This window comes from Mytilus galloprovincialis, chromosome 10 (genome assembly GCF_965363235.1).
Source record: "Mytilus galloprovincialis chromosome 10, xbMytGall1.hap1.1, whole genome shotgun sequence".
In the NCBI taxonomy this organism is placed as follows: domain Eukaryota; kingdom Metazoa; phylum Mollusca; class Bivalvia; order Mytilida; family Mytilidae; genus Mytilus; species Mytilus galloprovincialis.
Genome location: NC_134847.1, coordinates 71650127 through 71666515, shown reverse-complemented (window position 1 = coordinate 71666515; position 16389 = coordinate 71650127). Strand labels below are relative to the sequence as shown.

The 16389-nt window shown below is 31.8% G+C and overlaps 1 protein-coding gene across 1 annotated transcript; it reads right to left on the bottom strand.

Annotated features, from left to right (window-relative positions):
- Window positions 1-1030: 1030 nt before the first annotated feature.
- LOC143048294 (serum paraoxonase/arylesterase 1-like) lies at window positions 1031-15881 on the bottom strand. Its single transcript, XM_076221889.1, has 10 exons — window positions 15857-15881; window positions 14519-14590; window positions 10459-10535; window positions 9382-9440; window positions 8728-8869; window positions 8095-8224; window positions 5882-6085; window positions 3683-3764; window positions 2966-3103; window positions 1031-1509 (listed from the first exon to the last, which is right to left on the bottom strand). Exons 2-10 carry the CDS (start codon window positions 14584-14586, stop codon window positions 1336-1338), a joined length of 1074 nt encoding a protein of 357 aa, XP_076078004.1. The 5' UTR covers window positions 14587-14590; window positions 15857-15881; the 3' UTR covers window positions 1031-1335.
- Between the last annotated feature and the right edge of the window lie 508 nt (window positions 15882-16389).

Below are 16389 nucleotides of genomic sequence, written 5' to 3'. Positions count from 1 at the left end.
CTAGTTCAGTGATAATGAACGCCATACTAATTTCCCAATGGTACACAAGAAACTAAAATCAACAACGTCTTGGTACCATCCGATGAACTTTTAAGAAAAGGACGAGACGTTTTTTTGACAAACCCCCTGTTCATCAACTTCATTAACTCGGATAATGGTGATGTTATACAACCTGAGTAGCAGCTGGAAGCTATTAATACCGAATAATTTAGGAAATATTTATCCAATATGCATTGACAATTTTGCTGAAACATTAATATTTAATGAAAAAAATTAGTCACCTTTCTTTTGAATTGATAGCTATATGCGTTTAAGGTAGCACAATACAAAGATTTTTTCACTCCCAATCAGACAACTTTAAACTGATGTAATTCAATTCATCTTTCTTTATATTTTATAAATGAGGTACCAAAAGAAAGAAGAAAGATTAATCTTTCAAATTGTGATAATTTCATTATGACATAATTATTACATAATGAATTGTTATGTAATTAGTTGCTATATTGTGATGTCCACACTTGAATGAATTTAGCGTCTTTGTTCTTCATAGCATCCCAAAATATTTTATAGATTGTTGTACAACTCAGCTTGACCTCCAAAACTGTGTCTCAGATTTCCAAAAACATCAATAGAACAAATTTTATACTTAATTGAATTTAGTGATCTCTTATAAATTGATGTTGCAAACTTCATTGAAGATTTATGAGAGAATGAAATACAATAGGAAAAATCTGAGACACAGTTTTGGACAAGAATTTATAAATTTTTTTGGGTTGCTATGAATAACAAAGAAGCTAAATTCATCCAAGTATGGACATCATCACAATATAGCAACTAATTACATAAGTAATTAATTATGTAATAATTATGTAATAATGAAACTATCACAATTTGAAAGATTAATCATTCTTCTTTCTTTTGGTACCTCATTTTTAAAATGAGTGGAATAACATCAGTTTAAAGATGTCTGATTGGGGATGAAAAATCTTTGTATTGTGCTACCTTAAATCAAACAAAAAAGGAATACTAGTACATGTACTTAAATATATTTTTGTTTCTAAGTCTACAGAAATGTGAAAATACATGTAAGTAAACCAGAATATTTCGCATAGATGATATCATGTAAATCAAATCAACATTCCACATTCAATGCTTACAATCAAAGTAAAAGCTAGCATATTCCTGAAATATACAAAAAACTGAGGTAATAGTTGAAGTCATAGATTGATCATACATGTTGGCACGTAAGCTTACGAATTTAAGACACAAACAAGTTTAATAATTGAAGACATAAAACAATCAGTATCCTAAGAAATAAATGAGTATCATTCCTCATTACGGGTTATAAAGAACATCACATAGTATCAGTTCGGTTCCAACTGTCCCTATAAGTAGTCGTCCTTTATAATACGAAGCTGTCGCTGATCCTGAACAAAATTCACCATTGTCAAGAAATACTTCTTTGATATCAGATGTAAGGTTGCCATTCTTTGTTTTTATTTTGAGGATCTGGAAGATTTGAAAAATCTACTAGCATTTTGATAATGTAAGGTTTAGTTTAAGACGTTATTAAACAGGTGAAAAAAACAAACTTTTACAAGGTGATTTTTCAGTACTTGTCTGATATATTGAACATTAATCGCTAGAAAGAAAATCACACTGCAGATTTTACATAGAGCCATCATAACAATATAGGCATTGACTAAATATAAAAAAGAAGATGTGGTATGATTTCCATTGAGACAACTGTCCAGCAGAGACCAACATGACACAGACATTAACAACTATAGGTCACCGTACGGCCTTCAAAGCCTTACACAACTTCGATATGTTATGACACAGAATATTATGATAACTGATCGTGACGATTCGAAGTTTAAAGTTCCCTATTTGAAAACATCGATAAACAAGACGAATCATTCTATGTGAAAGACGATACATATCTTTTCTTTTGATTGTTTGAAGTTTGATTATGGCTCAAAATGACTTTCTTATTCATACTTTGTAAAACTAAGAATCACACAAAATTATTGCCCATTAATTTAAAATTTGACTATAGGTTTCTAAATATGTAAAACTGTAAAATGATTTCTAAAATGACATTCGGTTGTCTACGTTTGAAGATTATTTGTACCAATTGTCATGAAAAAGTCAATAATGCATTTTTTTTTAGTTTGATAACTATACAGCCAAAAATAGACGGTTTGTTCTACATTTATGAACATTTGATAAATTTTAGTTATTTCTAAACAAACAAATTAATAAATTTATAGGATACTTATATAAAAGAGAAATAATAGATATTTGAACAAAACAGCTTGTGTTTATCTTTGGAAACAAAAACGTTATATATTTCTGTCGAAAGGAAAAATACGCTTACAAATCCGAGTTTTGAGCAAATATCTAAAATTCCGACCTCATTTTACTCAAAATGTAGCACATGAAGGTATATTTTTTATAACATATTTTATTTAAGCAGGTAAAAAATAGCCAATTTGCACATGTTCATCAAAATTTCAATATGGGATAAAAACTGTACCGTATGCCCTTAAGCAGTTTTATTGTATATACATTCCAAAAAGATAAAACAAATCCTCTGCAAATTACCAAGATGTGATATAAATTCAGGAGATGTTGGCCCTACGTTTTCTAAATCATTTTATTCTTGTTATTTAAGAAAATTGCATAATTTTTCGTTCGCGATGCATGTTAAGGAATTAAACCACTATTGGAATGTAAAATTAGACACAGGGAGAGTGTCCGTAATAGAAAATATTTTAACACCCTGGAACATCCACTAATACCATATCCCATGTTCCTTCCATTAGTTGATTTCAAGTTAATTGCCAAATATTCTTGTAAAATGTTTGGATTATCGTATTCTCTTTTTGTCTTTGTGCTAAATTATCTTATTATTATTATTTTTTTTGTATTTAAGTTATATCTTTTTTCTTTATTTGCTTACCTGGGATGGTGACCATGATTGACCATTTACTTCTTCATATTTATGAAGGAGATGGGTGCGAGCGTGGCATCCAATCCAAAGGTCTCCTGTCACAGGATCAACTTCTATGTTGTCTGGTGCTGTATCAATGAATAAAGTCTACAAGACACAGACTATTTAACATTTGTAGTATAGAACATCTGCAAAATGTGAACCATTCGACGACAGAAAACGATAATGGAACGTTTTCCCTTAGAATTATAAAATCACAACCACAAGTGCAACAGGTCATCTCTTAATATATCATTTCATTCTGTTATATATCAAAAATGAAGTACTTAATTGTTTCTTGATATTGAAATTTGATCTAGAAGAGAAATCAAGAGTAAAATACACGGTCTGCATCAACAGATAGGTGAAGATATAGTTAACAGAACTGTCCTAACGGCCTAAATCTAGACGAGCTGATAATAAGTACTATTGAAGATATATCTTTGAAAATACTTGAAGTTGAACATCAAGTGAGTATAAAAAAAGTGCGATATATATAGTGATCAAGTGTGTTATATTTCGGTCTTTAATTATTGCGTTCGACTGGTAACATCTAATCCATAGCGAGACAAAAAAAAACGAATTATCAAACGTTAGACAGACGTTTCGTTCGCGCGGAAATGCGTCATGTATACCAGCCGATTCTTAGATAATTGATGATATATGTTTTAGAATCATATAGTATACCTGCATTAAATGAAGACTGTTGTCCTTCTGTCGCTTGAATGAATTGATTTGTTTACTCCAGAATTCAGCGATGTATATAGTGCTGTGAATAAACTGAATGTTAGATGAAAACAATCATTTTCCTATCAAATATAACACTTAGGAATAAAAAAAAATAATAACGTACGCCAGATGTGTGTTAGGTTTTGGAAAGACTCATCAGTGATGCTTGAGTAAATCGGTTTATGTCTATAAATAAAGGCAACAGTAGTATACCGCTGTTCAAAAGTCATAAATCGATGGAGGGAGAACAAGTCCGGGCTACAAACTAAAATCAAGAGAAGCACACCAATTATAAGAGGAAAAACAGCGGAACAACAGAAACAAAAAACAAAAACAAACGCCAACATACATAGAAACAGACTATTACAGATGCCATATTTATACTGATTTGGTACTGAAAAATAAAGAAAACTAGCTTATATTACAATGTTAAATAATATCGCTAAAATAAAAACACTACGTGACAGGAATACTGTACAACCAAACAACACTAAGGACTGAGAAACGCATAAAAAATAGTATACTAGTTCATTGTAACATGTTGGCCACAGAATAACAACGGACATTTCCTCTTAACAACACCACAGTACACCACAAATAGTGACGTATTTTTAAAATAAAAGTTAAGTACTATAATAGTTCAAATTAGCAGTTCTCGATTTATTTTTAACACCAAAGTAACATTCATAGAAATATCCGCTATGTGGGAAGTCCCCCGTGATATGGATTAAACACTATTATTTTCTATTATTTTCTATTATTTGATATGTTGATTTTAAAACAATTTATAGACCAACCAGAAGAAAAGCATGGGAAGTCAAAGAAAGGCATTTTATTAAATTGGAATTGCGACGTCATTTTCGATTGAGGGTTTAAAACCCAGACAAATGACGTTAAATTTATCCATACTGTCACTCTGTATAATAAATCATAGTCAGTTGCCTATTATTATGGAACCTGTTAACAAGGCAGACATAATAAGTGTTTTCCGTTTTTCGTTTTTATAAAGATTAGACAGTTGGTTTTCCCGTTTGAATGGTTTTACACTAGTATTGTTTGGGGCCCTTTATAGCTTACTGTTAGGTGTGAACCTAGGCTCCGTTTTGAAGACAAAGACAGTACCTTGACCTATAATGGTTTACTTTTATAAATTGTGACTTGGAGAGTTGTCTCATTGACACTCATACCACATCTTCCTATATCTATATAATAGATTATGATTGAACGGTCTTGCAAAATTAGCTTCTCTCTTAATTTTGAAATAAAAGAAATATACTATATGTATAATATATATCTCTGTTGACAATGATAAGGATACAACAACAAAATACCACATTGCGTCTAACAAAGACAAATACAACGTTAAACAATAAAAGCGAGATACCACCATAAAAAACACTAAAGCCTTTGGTTCTCAACAACTGCAGGTGATATTTGACGGGATCTGACCTTATGCTACCAATATGATCGGATTCGATGTTAAATTAGTTAATACATGTAATGAAATCTTAATCAAACTCCAAAAATATCCACTAATACTCAGACATTGAGCTTGCAATATAGTAATGCCCAATATATTTTCAGAATGTGTAGAAGTTGCTATTTACCATAGAAAAAAAGTTTGGAAAATAAATGAGCAAAAGTGAGACGGAAAATACCAAAGGGATATAAGTCATAAGTCGTGGTAACCGACGTCATCCAGATAAAAAAGGAAAACAATGAATAGACCAATTAAAGCCTACAACACACAACATAAAAAGCTAAAAACTGAGCAACAAGAACCCCATAAAAACACCGAGGAGATATTATATGCTAAAGTTAGCTCTACATATGGCAAACGTCATGTTGTTTATTTTAGTATATATTCAGGGATATCACATTGGAGGAGTTTGGATTTACAACAAACAAAAGCTCGGAAGGGCATTTGTAATTAATTAAAATCACCTGAAATAACTGGTATGTGAAAAAACACGAACCATAAAGGCAGCAGTAGTATACCGCTGTTCGAAACTCATAAATCGATAGAAAAAAACAACAAATCCGGGTTACAAACTAAAACCGAGGGAAACATTTTTTTGTTTTTTTTTCAAAAGTGTTTGTTACCCTGTTCTTTAATAATATTTATGTTGTAGTACTTAACCTGTACTGACCACCGACCTTAAATCTGGTGAAGCATTTATTCCGTTTGGATATCCAAGATCAGATAAAACTTGTTTAAACTCATGCCCATCATAGAACCAGACTTTCCCCAACTTCATCATACCGTATATTTCTAATGGTGATAAATATTTGTTGTTGTAATATTCCAGATACTGCGTTGCATAAAATGAGTCGTTACTAATTGCTAAGATGTCATTCATTCTGTAAAAAAAACAGACACTGCATTGATATCTATCAAACGGCATTAAAGACATTATATTCAATGTTTCATTCAATTTGCAAGGTTAGCTCAACCATTTTCTACATGGCACAGCCTAACCTCTCTTCTAATATGACGTGCTTCTTTCGCTTTGTGAATAAACACATGTTCTAAATCCAATAAAATTTGTTTGCACATGCGTATATAGACTTCTTCAGAATAATGAAGTCTATCAAATTATCATGCACTAAATATATTTCTTTAACTTTAAAACACTTTTAAACTCTTAAATGGTGCACATGATGTTACTAATTCATTTATTATGACTGTAATATGTTGCTTTCCGAAATTGACATATTTGACCTACATACGACAACCGTTCATGCTGGCTGTTCAAACTCCTCCCTCTGAAAAATTACAGTGCCAGCCGTTTGCTTCTTTACAAACAAGAAAGGGAGGTTTATGGAAGAGCCTTCACAAACGCTTTTACACTTATACTTAATGGACATACAAATGACCTTAATTGTCCTATTCAGAATCAAAATAATTGACGCAAGCTATACTTTATTGTAGTTTTAACATGGTTAAGCATTATATTTGTGTTATTTTAGCCCTCACTGTCGTTCGGGCAAAAATAATCACGAATATAATGTCTACCATGTTAAAACTACAATGTAAAGTATAGCTTCCATCAAGTATTTCTTAAACAATGAATAAGCAGATGCGAATTATATATATATATTGGCAATTCATAACTTTCATTTGCACAAATTTTAATTTGTAGTCAACGAATTAAAAGGCAAAATGTAACAGTCGTATTAATGAATTTAAATTATGAAATTTTACTTTTCTAATTTTCTACACCGAGTCTATTAAATATGGCCGTTTTTATTTGTTTACATTCGAATTAAAAAATGTTTTTCTGTATGAACCTTGGGAAAATTTGAGTCTTCAATGCACGTTCTTAAACTTCGAACTCTATTTTTGGCCTATTAACTGTATTTTGAATTGAGCGCTACTGACAAGTCTTTGGTAGAATAAACGTGCGTCTACAATGTTAATACTATTATATATGAAGACTTTATTTGCCGTTAGATTGTGTCAGCTAGTAATTTTTAAAATCTTGTTTCATAAATGTAAATTAATCATCACTTGTATTTATTTAACACTCAGATAATCAAATGCATGTAAAATGTTCATTAATTGCAAACCAATTGTTTTATAAGACGAACCGATACTAGTAGACTACTTTCCTACTCCTCAGGGGCACATCAGTTTATTCCCGAAATATGGTAGTGTTCGTGCGTACTGTTCAATTTATTGTTTTCGGTGTTTTTTTTTTTATTCTGTATAATTTTTTTTATCTTAATAAGCCTTATTTTAATGTTCTATGCAGTGTTTTGTTGATTTATATACCTCCCTCCTTAATTTGTTCTCTTTTCCAGTCTTTTGTGGTATGTGGAAATTAATTACGGATGAAAGGGCAGATGTATATGATTTTACATCTGAGTTTCATATGAATAGGATTCACATATTCGTATGCAATGAGAACATAAAAGCAGGTATAGTTTTCAATCTCAAAATTGCAGCCATTAACTGCTAAACGAAAACATCAGAAACATAATTCAAATCATTAATGACACGAATATTTGTTATTTGTGTGATGTTTAAAAGAATTCGGCTTTGTATTTTGTATTTTAATATATAGACAATTGTCACTTGCTTAATCGGCACGTATCAAGCTTACAGACAAGAACACATACAATTATCATGTTAAGGTCATGCTAATTGGGATCATCTTTCAGGTTTTATGGTTGCAATTCTTAAATCATACGGAGAATTGATGATTAACTTTATTTGTCATAATTTGATAAACCAGTACTAGTCTTTATATCAAAAGGCACTATTATTAAATATTTGCTGTTAGACAGATGTCAATCATAACTCAAATAAAATAATTACAGACATGTATTCTTATGACCGACAACCTTGTATGAAACTTATTACTTACAATCTACCTTTTGATGAAATGGTTTTTATATGCCACAGTTTCGATATTCCACGTTTGAATTCAAATACCTCAATCGTTTCTGTTACTCCGCCGTCAAAACCCGTATTCACAACAAAAAGAGTTATTGTGTCTGAAATATTCATTGTAACACAGCAATGCAATGATAAATGAAAAAGAAATCATCATAGATATATACTCGTCTTAAATCTCATTAGTGCCGCTCGATTGAAAAAAAAGAAAAAAGAGAGTGTAGTCTCGTTAAATCAGATTAAAGGTAATTGTTTAAACATTTGTTAAATGCATTTTTTTTTAGGGCTGCCCAAAATATATCGTGAAAACTGGGACGAATGCACGTATATGTCGAACATAATTTGTATATGGTCGAGAATTCGTAACCCTGAATTACATAGTTAGACCAACAGTGCATGCAGGTAGCAAATTCTGAAAATGTTAAGACTCATCAGTGACGCTCATATCAAAAACTATAAACGTTTATCCAACTTTTAGCTTTGATAAAACTCTGAAGTTTTTTTTTTTTATCTATTAGAGTCAGTACCAAGTTTAAATTTAGTCCTATATGATAAACAAAGTGCAGGTAAACAAAAATACATAGGAATAATACATTATTATTACTTGATGATTGCTCTTCCCAAGCACTTATTCCAACCGGGTGAAACTTTGGAACCGTAGGCTCTATTACTAATTCTGTTAGGGTTTCATCGGGATCACTTAAGTTGAATGTAAGAATCCGACCTTTCGATGATGGAAAAAATCCCTGAAAAAAATATATATTGTGATCCTAAAACAAGAGTTAAGGCGTCCAATTAATTACGTATACTTTATAAAGAATTATAAATGATTTATTTTCATAATCAAAATAAAGAAAATATGCAAGATAGTTTTTGCTATATGAAGTTCCCTATATGTTCGTTCACATTAATCAGAAGAAAAAAGGAAATGAATAGATTTCGCATTACTGTACGCTTCAGTGTAAATCCTTCTGAAGTCAACTATATGATGGATTTCAGAATACCATAAATAAAATGGTATATTAAAGTGCAGTTAATTGTAATATGATATAAAAAAGATTTTGTAAAAATTGTCTCTTTTCAGATGTTCAAACATATAAAGAAAATTCAAATTTCAGCGCATTTCATTTATCATATGATTCAAATCTGTCAGTAATTTACCAACGTAGATTTTTATATGAAACTTTAAAAATATAAGAATAGTGGTTATGATTCGTGCAACTAAGCAAATCGCATTTCTGTACACTATAAAACTTACAGAGCTTATAAACGTTAGACCATCAGACAGAGTAGTGATATCCTCAGATCCTCCGCCGTCTAAAATGGAACATTCACTTGTTTAATGCAAATACTAATTACAAATAATCTACAACTGTTCGTGGATATCTTCCACTCTTTGGCCATTATCTGTACGTCTCTGAGGGCAGCATTCATATTTCATACAAAATTAAGATTAAATATAATTTGATATTTTTGAAATGTTTATCCAAACATTAGTAAAATTCATCACACAAAATTTGACATGTGAGCACTTAGTCTTCGCTTTTCTATGAAAGTCTCTGATGGACACTAAGCATTGTTAACTGTTGAAAATCGCATTTTTGGATGATTGATTGTTTGGTTGTCTGTGTTTTATAGACCCCTCTTGACGTGACAGAAAGTTTTCGTTGGTGGGTATTGTGTCGTTAGATGAGTGTTTTATTTACGTATATCTTAGTTTCTTTGAACTTATTGTTAGTCCTCCTTTTTGTATTAAGTAGTCATGGTGAGGAAAGTCGAGAGAAATAGGTTCAAGCATCTAAAATTCTTAACTTTTGAATTAATAATAATAACGAAAAATACTGAACTCAGAGGAAAATTCAAAACGGAAAGTCCCTTATGAAATGGCAAATTTAATGTCCCTAACACATCAACTCCAATTTAAAACAAGTCATTTCCAAATCATCAGATAAAGGCAATAGTCGTTTACCGGTGTTAAAAATTCATAAATCGATTAAGAAAAAAACTTCGGGTTGTAAACTAAAACCGATGGAAACATGTCAACTATATAACTGCCCTATGGTTTCCTTTTAAGACATTGTTATCACTATTCCCTATCCATATCAAATCATATTCGATTTAAAGGGATTTTTTTTAATGCCTCCAATAGCTATATATGACAATGAGGGTCAATCTCTTGAAGAAGTAAACTATTATAAAATAAGCTGTCGCTTAATGCCTTAGATTTTTAGTGAAGGACTTGAATCTTTTGTCTTGTTCTGATGTGTGTTTATATCAGCATTAACATTTTGAAGTCATATATTCTTTGTCTATTACATAGGCTTTGAGTATTTACCTTTTCCCAATAATTGTTTACATGGTCCTGGATAGTGTGTATATATAACATCATATTTCTCATACTGCATAAGTAATCTGTAAATTAAAACCAACATAAATTATTATGAGCATATTCATCTAAATGAAATTCTATCGAAGTGAACAACAATAATTAATAAGAAAGAAGGATATAAAACAAATATGGATCTCTGTTTTGCATAGAGTGATTTATAAGGTCCGATTATCGAGTTTGCATATTCATTTTTAAAGAATCAGATGCCAAGCACAATATTAAGCTTTATGCAGCGTGAACACAAGGAATTGGTTTAAAAAGGCTCCACATTTTGTAAAGTAGCTAATATTGTACAATATTAATATGCAGATGTCCAGATACTTAGTAATCGATTTTAAGTATCGGTTGTTGTGCGTTTTTGTATAAAACAACAAGAGTTTTCTTTAATTCACTGAGAAACCTAAAATAAAGTGATAAGCTCGGGTCAAACTTATCAAAATTGTTTCATCCATTATGGAGTCGGTGATATGTCCAAGTCAACGAATTTGGTAGTATTGCCGTAATCTGCAATCTTATTAAGAGCTGAGCAGAGTGATACAGACAGTGGAATGATCAATATATATACGCAGCCACGTCCAGTTGGAATGGGGCGTTAAATTATAAGCCTCCTGTAGGATACGTCATATTCTTAGTACACGTTAAAGGACTTCGGCAACATATCTAGGTAGGTGATATATAGCCTGGCAAAACGTTGCCCCAAACTAACCTACCTTCATGTCCAAGATGAAGCCCAGATTTCATTTATTCTACCTTGCAAAACCATCTTATTGAATTGATTATTAATTTTCGTTCTGAAGACATGACATATTTGCAGAAATGATAGTAAAACAACAAAAATACCGAACTACTATGAAAATTTTAAACAGAAAGTCCTTAATCAAATGCCAAAATCAAAATCTCAAACACATCAAACGAATGGATAACAACTGTCATACTCCTGACTTGGTAAAGCCATTTTCTGATATGGTGGATTAAACCTAGTTTAATAGCTAGCTAAACCTCTCACATGTATGGAGGTCAAATTCCATTACAGTGACAATGATGAACAAACAGACGTAAAAGTGAAAAATGTCAAAAATTGAAGTACAGCAATCAACACTGTCAAATCTTAATCACTACAAATAATTATAGACAAAGCATATTAGCAAAAATTATAGAAAAGAATACAAAATTTACCATAGCAACAAGTACAGATCCACGTATATTTAACAAAGAAACACAAAAAGGCATATATCATGTATATGGACAAAGCATATTAGCAAAAATAAAAAGACCAGAATACAAATATTTACCATAGCACAATAACATTATGACGGGATGTATAAGTACAATGCCACATCAAACGGATATCACCAAGCACAGACTAAACAGTCAATATAATATTCATATAGACAAATAAAGGATACTTTAACACGTCAGTACCCAGAATATATACTTCAATACCGTCGTGTATTAATCGTAAACTTGGCTTTATAAAAGAACAACCAATATATCAATCACCAATCTATTTTCCACATGCTATTCTGTATAGGCCTTAGTTGTATCAATCAATAGTTGGTTCGCCTTGACGATGTTAAAACGTGAGACATAGGTATGCTGTTTCCGGCGTCGGCGGCGGTGGCGTCAACACAATAGTTGTTTGTGATTAGGTCTAGTTTATGGTGAATCACTAGTGATAGGTCAATTATATTTGGTATGCAGTTGTATGAGTATTATCATATCTCATTTCCATGGAGAGTATTTGGCCCTAACATTTGGTCATGGTCTATTGAAGTTGAAACTTTTACTTAGTTTAAGTGTATTTGTTTGTGGTAATATCAGTTTAAGATTAACCACTGATGTTAGGTCAATGATATTTAAATGCAAATGTATTTATATTGGCATTTGCAAGTCTTGCTTCCATGTTTCTTCATAAAGCCTCGCCCCCTCATCATGGTTCATTGACTTTGAAACTTTTAAATAGTTTACAAGTTAATGTTTGTGTTAAGGGTTGATTAGTTGTATAACGTTAACTATTGTAATTGATTTTCAACATTTGCATTATGAAAATAACAAAAAAAAAAGAGACATATCTATATGTTAACAGTTTATACTGTTATATATATCCTACCTCCATACTAGGTCAATCTTTAAAGACCCAAATGTTGCAAAACACTTATCCTACCTCCATGACAAATATGTTGTTGTCCCCGCAGATAAAGCCCCAAACAACATCGTTTTTTTTTGTGTAAAACTCACTACATTAACTGCTTGATAAACGAATTAGGTATTGACAATTCACTTGGAAACTCAACGTATACTCTCACGAAACTTACCAAAGAAAATTTCATGGATAATCATAGGTCTTTTCTATGTTACTTTGGAATTTCAACCAAAATTGAAGAACTGGATCTTCCATCACTGTATTGGATACCTAAACTACATATGTGTCTTTACAAACAACGGTGCTCCACGAAACCTCTTATCAGTAATCAAAGTCGGGCTTCAAAGTTATTGTGAAACTGCCTATTCTAGAGGTGGCGTGAATCAGATGTGGATGATCCTAAGAACTTTTAAGAGTACATACAATCTAACTCTCTTTCATCTTGCAATAGTATCAAAACATTTGACTTTTCTACACGTTACACAAGTATTCCACATTCTAAACTAAAAGATTAATTGAAAGAGTTGGCATTGCTTTGTTTCATAAAAAAGAATGGCCAACGATACATCCTACTTTGTAAAGGATCATTCTGATTCAAACAAAATATTCTCTGAAACTGACATTATCAAGATGCTTGATTTCTTGATTGACGTGTTTTTCAACAGACTGTCGGCATTCCAATGGGAACCAATTGTGCCCTCTTCTTGCCGACTTGTTTCTTTATTATTTTGAGGCTGACTTCATACAGGAACTTCTTAGGAAGAAAGATAAGAACTTAACAACATCCCTCAAATCTACTTTCCGCTATATAGATGATGTTCTCTCACTAAATAATTCAAAATTTGGTGACTATGTTGAACACAAATATCCCATCGAACTAGAGATAATGGATACAACAGATACAGTTACGTCGGTCTCATAACTTAACTTACATCTAGAAATTGACAATGTGGGTCGGTTGAAAACAAAACTTTACGACAAAAGAGATGATTTCAGCTTTCCAATTGTGAACTTTCCTTTTCTAAGTAGCAACATTCCAGCAGCACCTGCATACAGGGTATATTTCTCCCAATTGATACGATATTCCCTTGCTTGCATTTGCTATCATGATTTTCTTGATAGATGGTTGCTGCTCACAAGGAAGCTATTAAACCAAGAGTTCCAAATGGTGAAGTTGAAATCATCCCTTCGTAAATTTTATGGACGCAATCACGAGTTGGTTGACCATTATGAAATAACCGTTTCACAGATGATATCGGATATGTTCCTTGCATCGTAACTACAATCCCCTTCCCTTTCATGAATGTGATCCACCGAATAAACAATAAACATGAACAACACGACGGTTGCCACATGTGTAGCAGGATCAGCTTACCCTTCCGGAGATCACCCAAAGTTTTTGGTGAGGTTCGTGTTGCTTATTCTTTAGTTTTCTATGTTGTTTCATGTGTACTATTGTTTGTTTGTTTGTCTTTTTCATTTTCAGCCATGGCGTTGTCAGTTTATTTTCGATTTATGAGTTTGACTGTCCCGTTGGTATCTTTCGTCCCTCTTTTATATTATATACTAGTATATGAAGCCATTTATTTCCAGTATCGTATTGATGTGTAGTAAGAGTCTTTTGAACAAAAAAAAATCAACGTTGTAAATATTTTAACTTTAAAAAAGATTAAGGACGACCAAGAGATTTCTGACGTCATTAGTTCATATTTATGCGGGTATAAAACCAAAGAATTGTAGAGGTGGGATATCTAGTATTAATTCCTTTATGGTAATTCTATGACAAATTCAATGTGTGTGATCATTACCGAGCTGGTTGCAATAGTTGTTACTAATGTTACTGTATATAAAAATACTACTTACATGTACTTGTATACATGGTGTGTAAAAGCAGCACAGACTAAAACAAAACCTAATTTAAACAACATCATTTGCCTGTAAATAAAGAGAAAAATATGTTACTGTGTCAAAAATGATTATACAATACATGAAAGATTTCAGTTTGAAAAGATGGCAAAAGAAAGTGATGATTCGTTTTAATACAGTTCGTAAATTCATACATACACACACACACACACACGCACGCACACCGGTGAACACGCACGCAATTCATCAAGTGGTCTAAATAAGTGTTAAGATGTTACTAGTAACACCCAAACGTTTCCACCTTTCTCCTAGGGACCATGGATTGAAAGTGCACAAAAAGAAATTTTGGATAAGGCTATCAAATGTATCTTTTTTAAAGTGTGCTGTTTTGTTGTGGGAAAAAGGAGACAAAAGAATTGCAACAAAATGTGCACATAATGTCTAATAAAAATGACTACCAAATTTTTAACAATCAGAACACTGTATCAGATTGCTAATTTTCAATCTATGTATCCCAGATATACCAAGCACGTTCCCCATAGCACGGCTTTCAACACAAAATTGTGAGGTAGACTTTTCAACAAATTGTCAACATTCCTATGGAGACAACTTGTGTGTCGCTCCTTGTCCTATTATTATTTTCATATGAGTCGGAGTTCTATCAGACACTTATCAAAAACTATAAAACGGACGTACGTACGTCCATACAGATAAGGATAAACATAATGCCCCCTGATTTTAATGATAAATTTTCCTTTAACAACATCTTCACAATTAATACATGATGGTCGTCAGGTATATATAGATTCTAGGTAATGTTACGTGTTGAAGTGTGCTTAAATATTGGTCTATGTAATCGTCAGTTTTTCTTTTCTTCTCTTTCATCATTGATTTAATATGTGCTTTGTCTATATGATACTTCATATTCTTCGTTGACATATTTGTTTTTGAAAAAGATTAAGATGATAACACAATGTTGACTGATATACCTCTATTTTGACCTATTATATATGTACGTGTGTTTGGTTTTCATCGGAGCTCAGTATTTTTGTGTTTTTACGTTTTGTTAGTCACACATTGTTTTCAATAATGATGGAATTTTATGCGAGTGTCATACAAGTGATAGGTTAACTTAAATATAAAACCATGTTGTTTGCATCGGTTTGATGTGTTTGATTTTATTTTGGACTTTCAGGTTTGAATTTTCCTTCGTGTTCGGTATTTTTGTTTATTTTCTATAGTACATCCAATAAGTCATTGATCTGGTGGCTGTTTTAAACTTTATTTTAATTATATTTGAATTAAACTTGATTTAACCCTAGCAGTGTATTTTACCTTCACCCTTTTTACAGATGATGTACCTATTTAAAGGGCGATAACCAAAAATGTTGTATAACTGATTTAATACGTCAGTAATCTAGTAAATAGATCAGGTAAATGTTCATATAGAACAAACAATCAGGTGAAAATGAATACCTGGATTTGAAAATATAATGAAAATAATAATTCACGATCTGTGTTTGTAACGAGGAATTCAAAGCTATATGTCCCTGTTAAAACAAAGGTATAGCATTTTAAGTTCAAAGGGTGTACGGTACTAGGCCAGATGTGTCTAATTATTTAAAAAACGACTACAAATTGTAATGTGGTTTGTTATATTGATTGTTATACTTACGTAGTACTTTAGCCTGTTTGAGTCTATCTAGGAATACGTATTAGATATAGACTTTTGCCACATATCTGAGTGGTGACAGTTACGAACATAAGAGAAAACTATACCTAATTTACCTACAAATAATGAATAATTATTTTCTCTGCTGTCTTGTTCTAAAAAGGGCAATTAGATTTGCTAAATTCGGAATACAATC

What these genes read in the sequence shown, in the direction of transcription:
- LOC143048294 (XM_076221889.1), bottom strand. Translation starts at nt 14,586, where the DNA reads ATGATGTTGTTTAAATTAGGTTTTGTTTTAGTCTGTGCTGCTTTTACA. An exon ending in TAAACAATTATTGGGAAAAG is followed by an intron (nt 9,441 to 10,458) that starts GTAAATACTCAA and finishes GTTCCATTTTAG; the next exon opens with ACGGCGGAGGATCTGAGGAT. An exon ending in AATGCTTCACCAGATTTAAG is followed by an intron (nt 3,765 to 5,881) that starts GTCGGTGGTCAG and finishes GTTTATTCACAG; the next exon opens with CACTATATACATCGCTGAAT.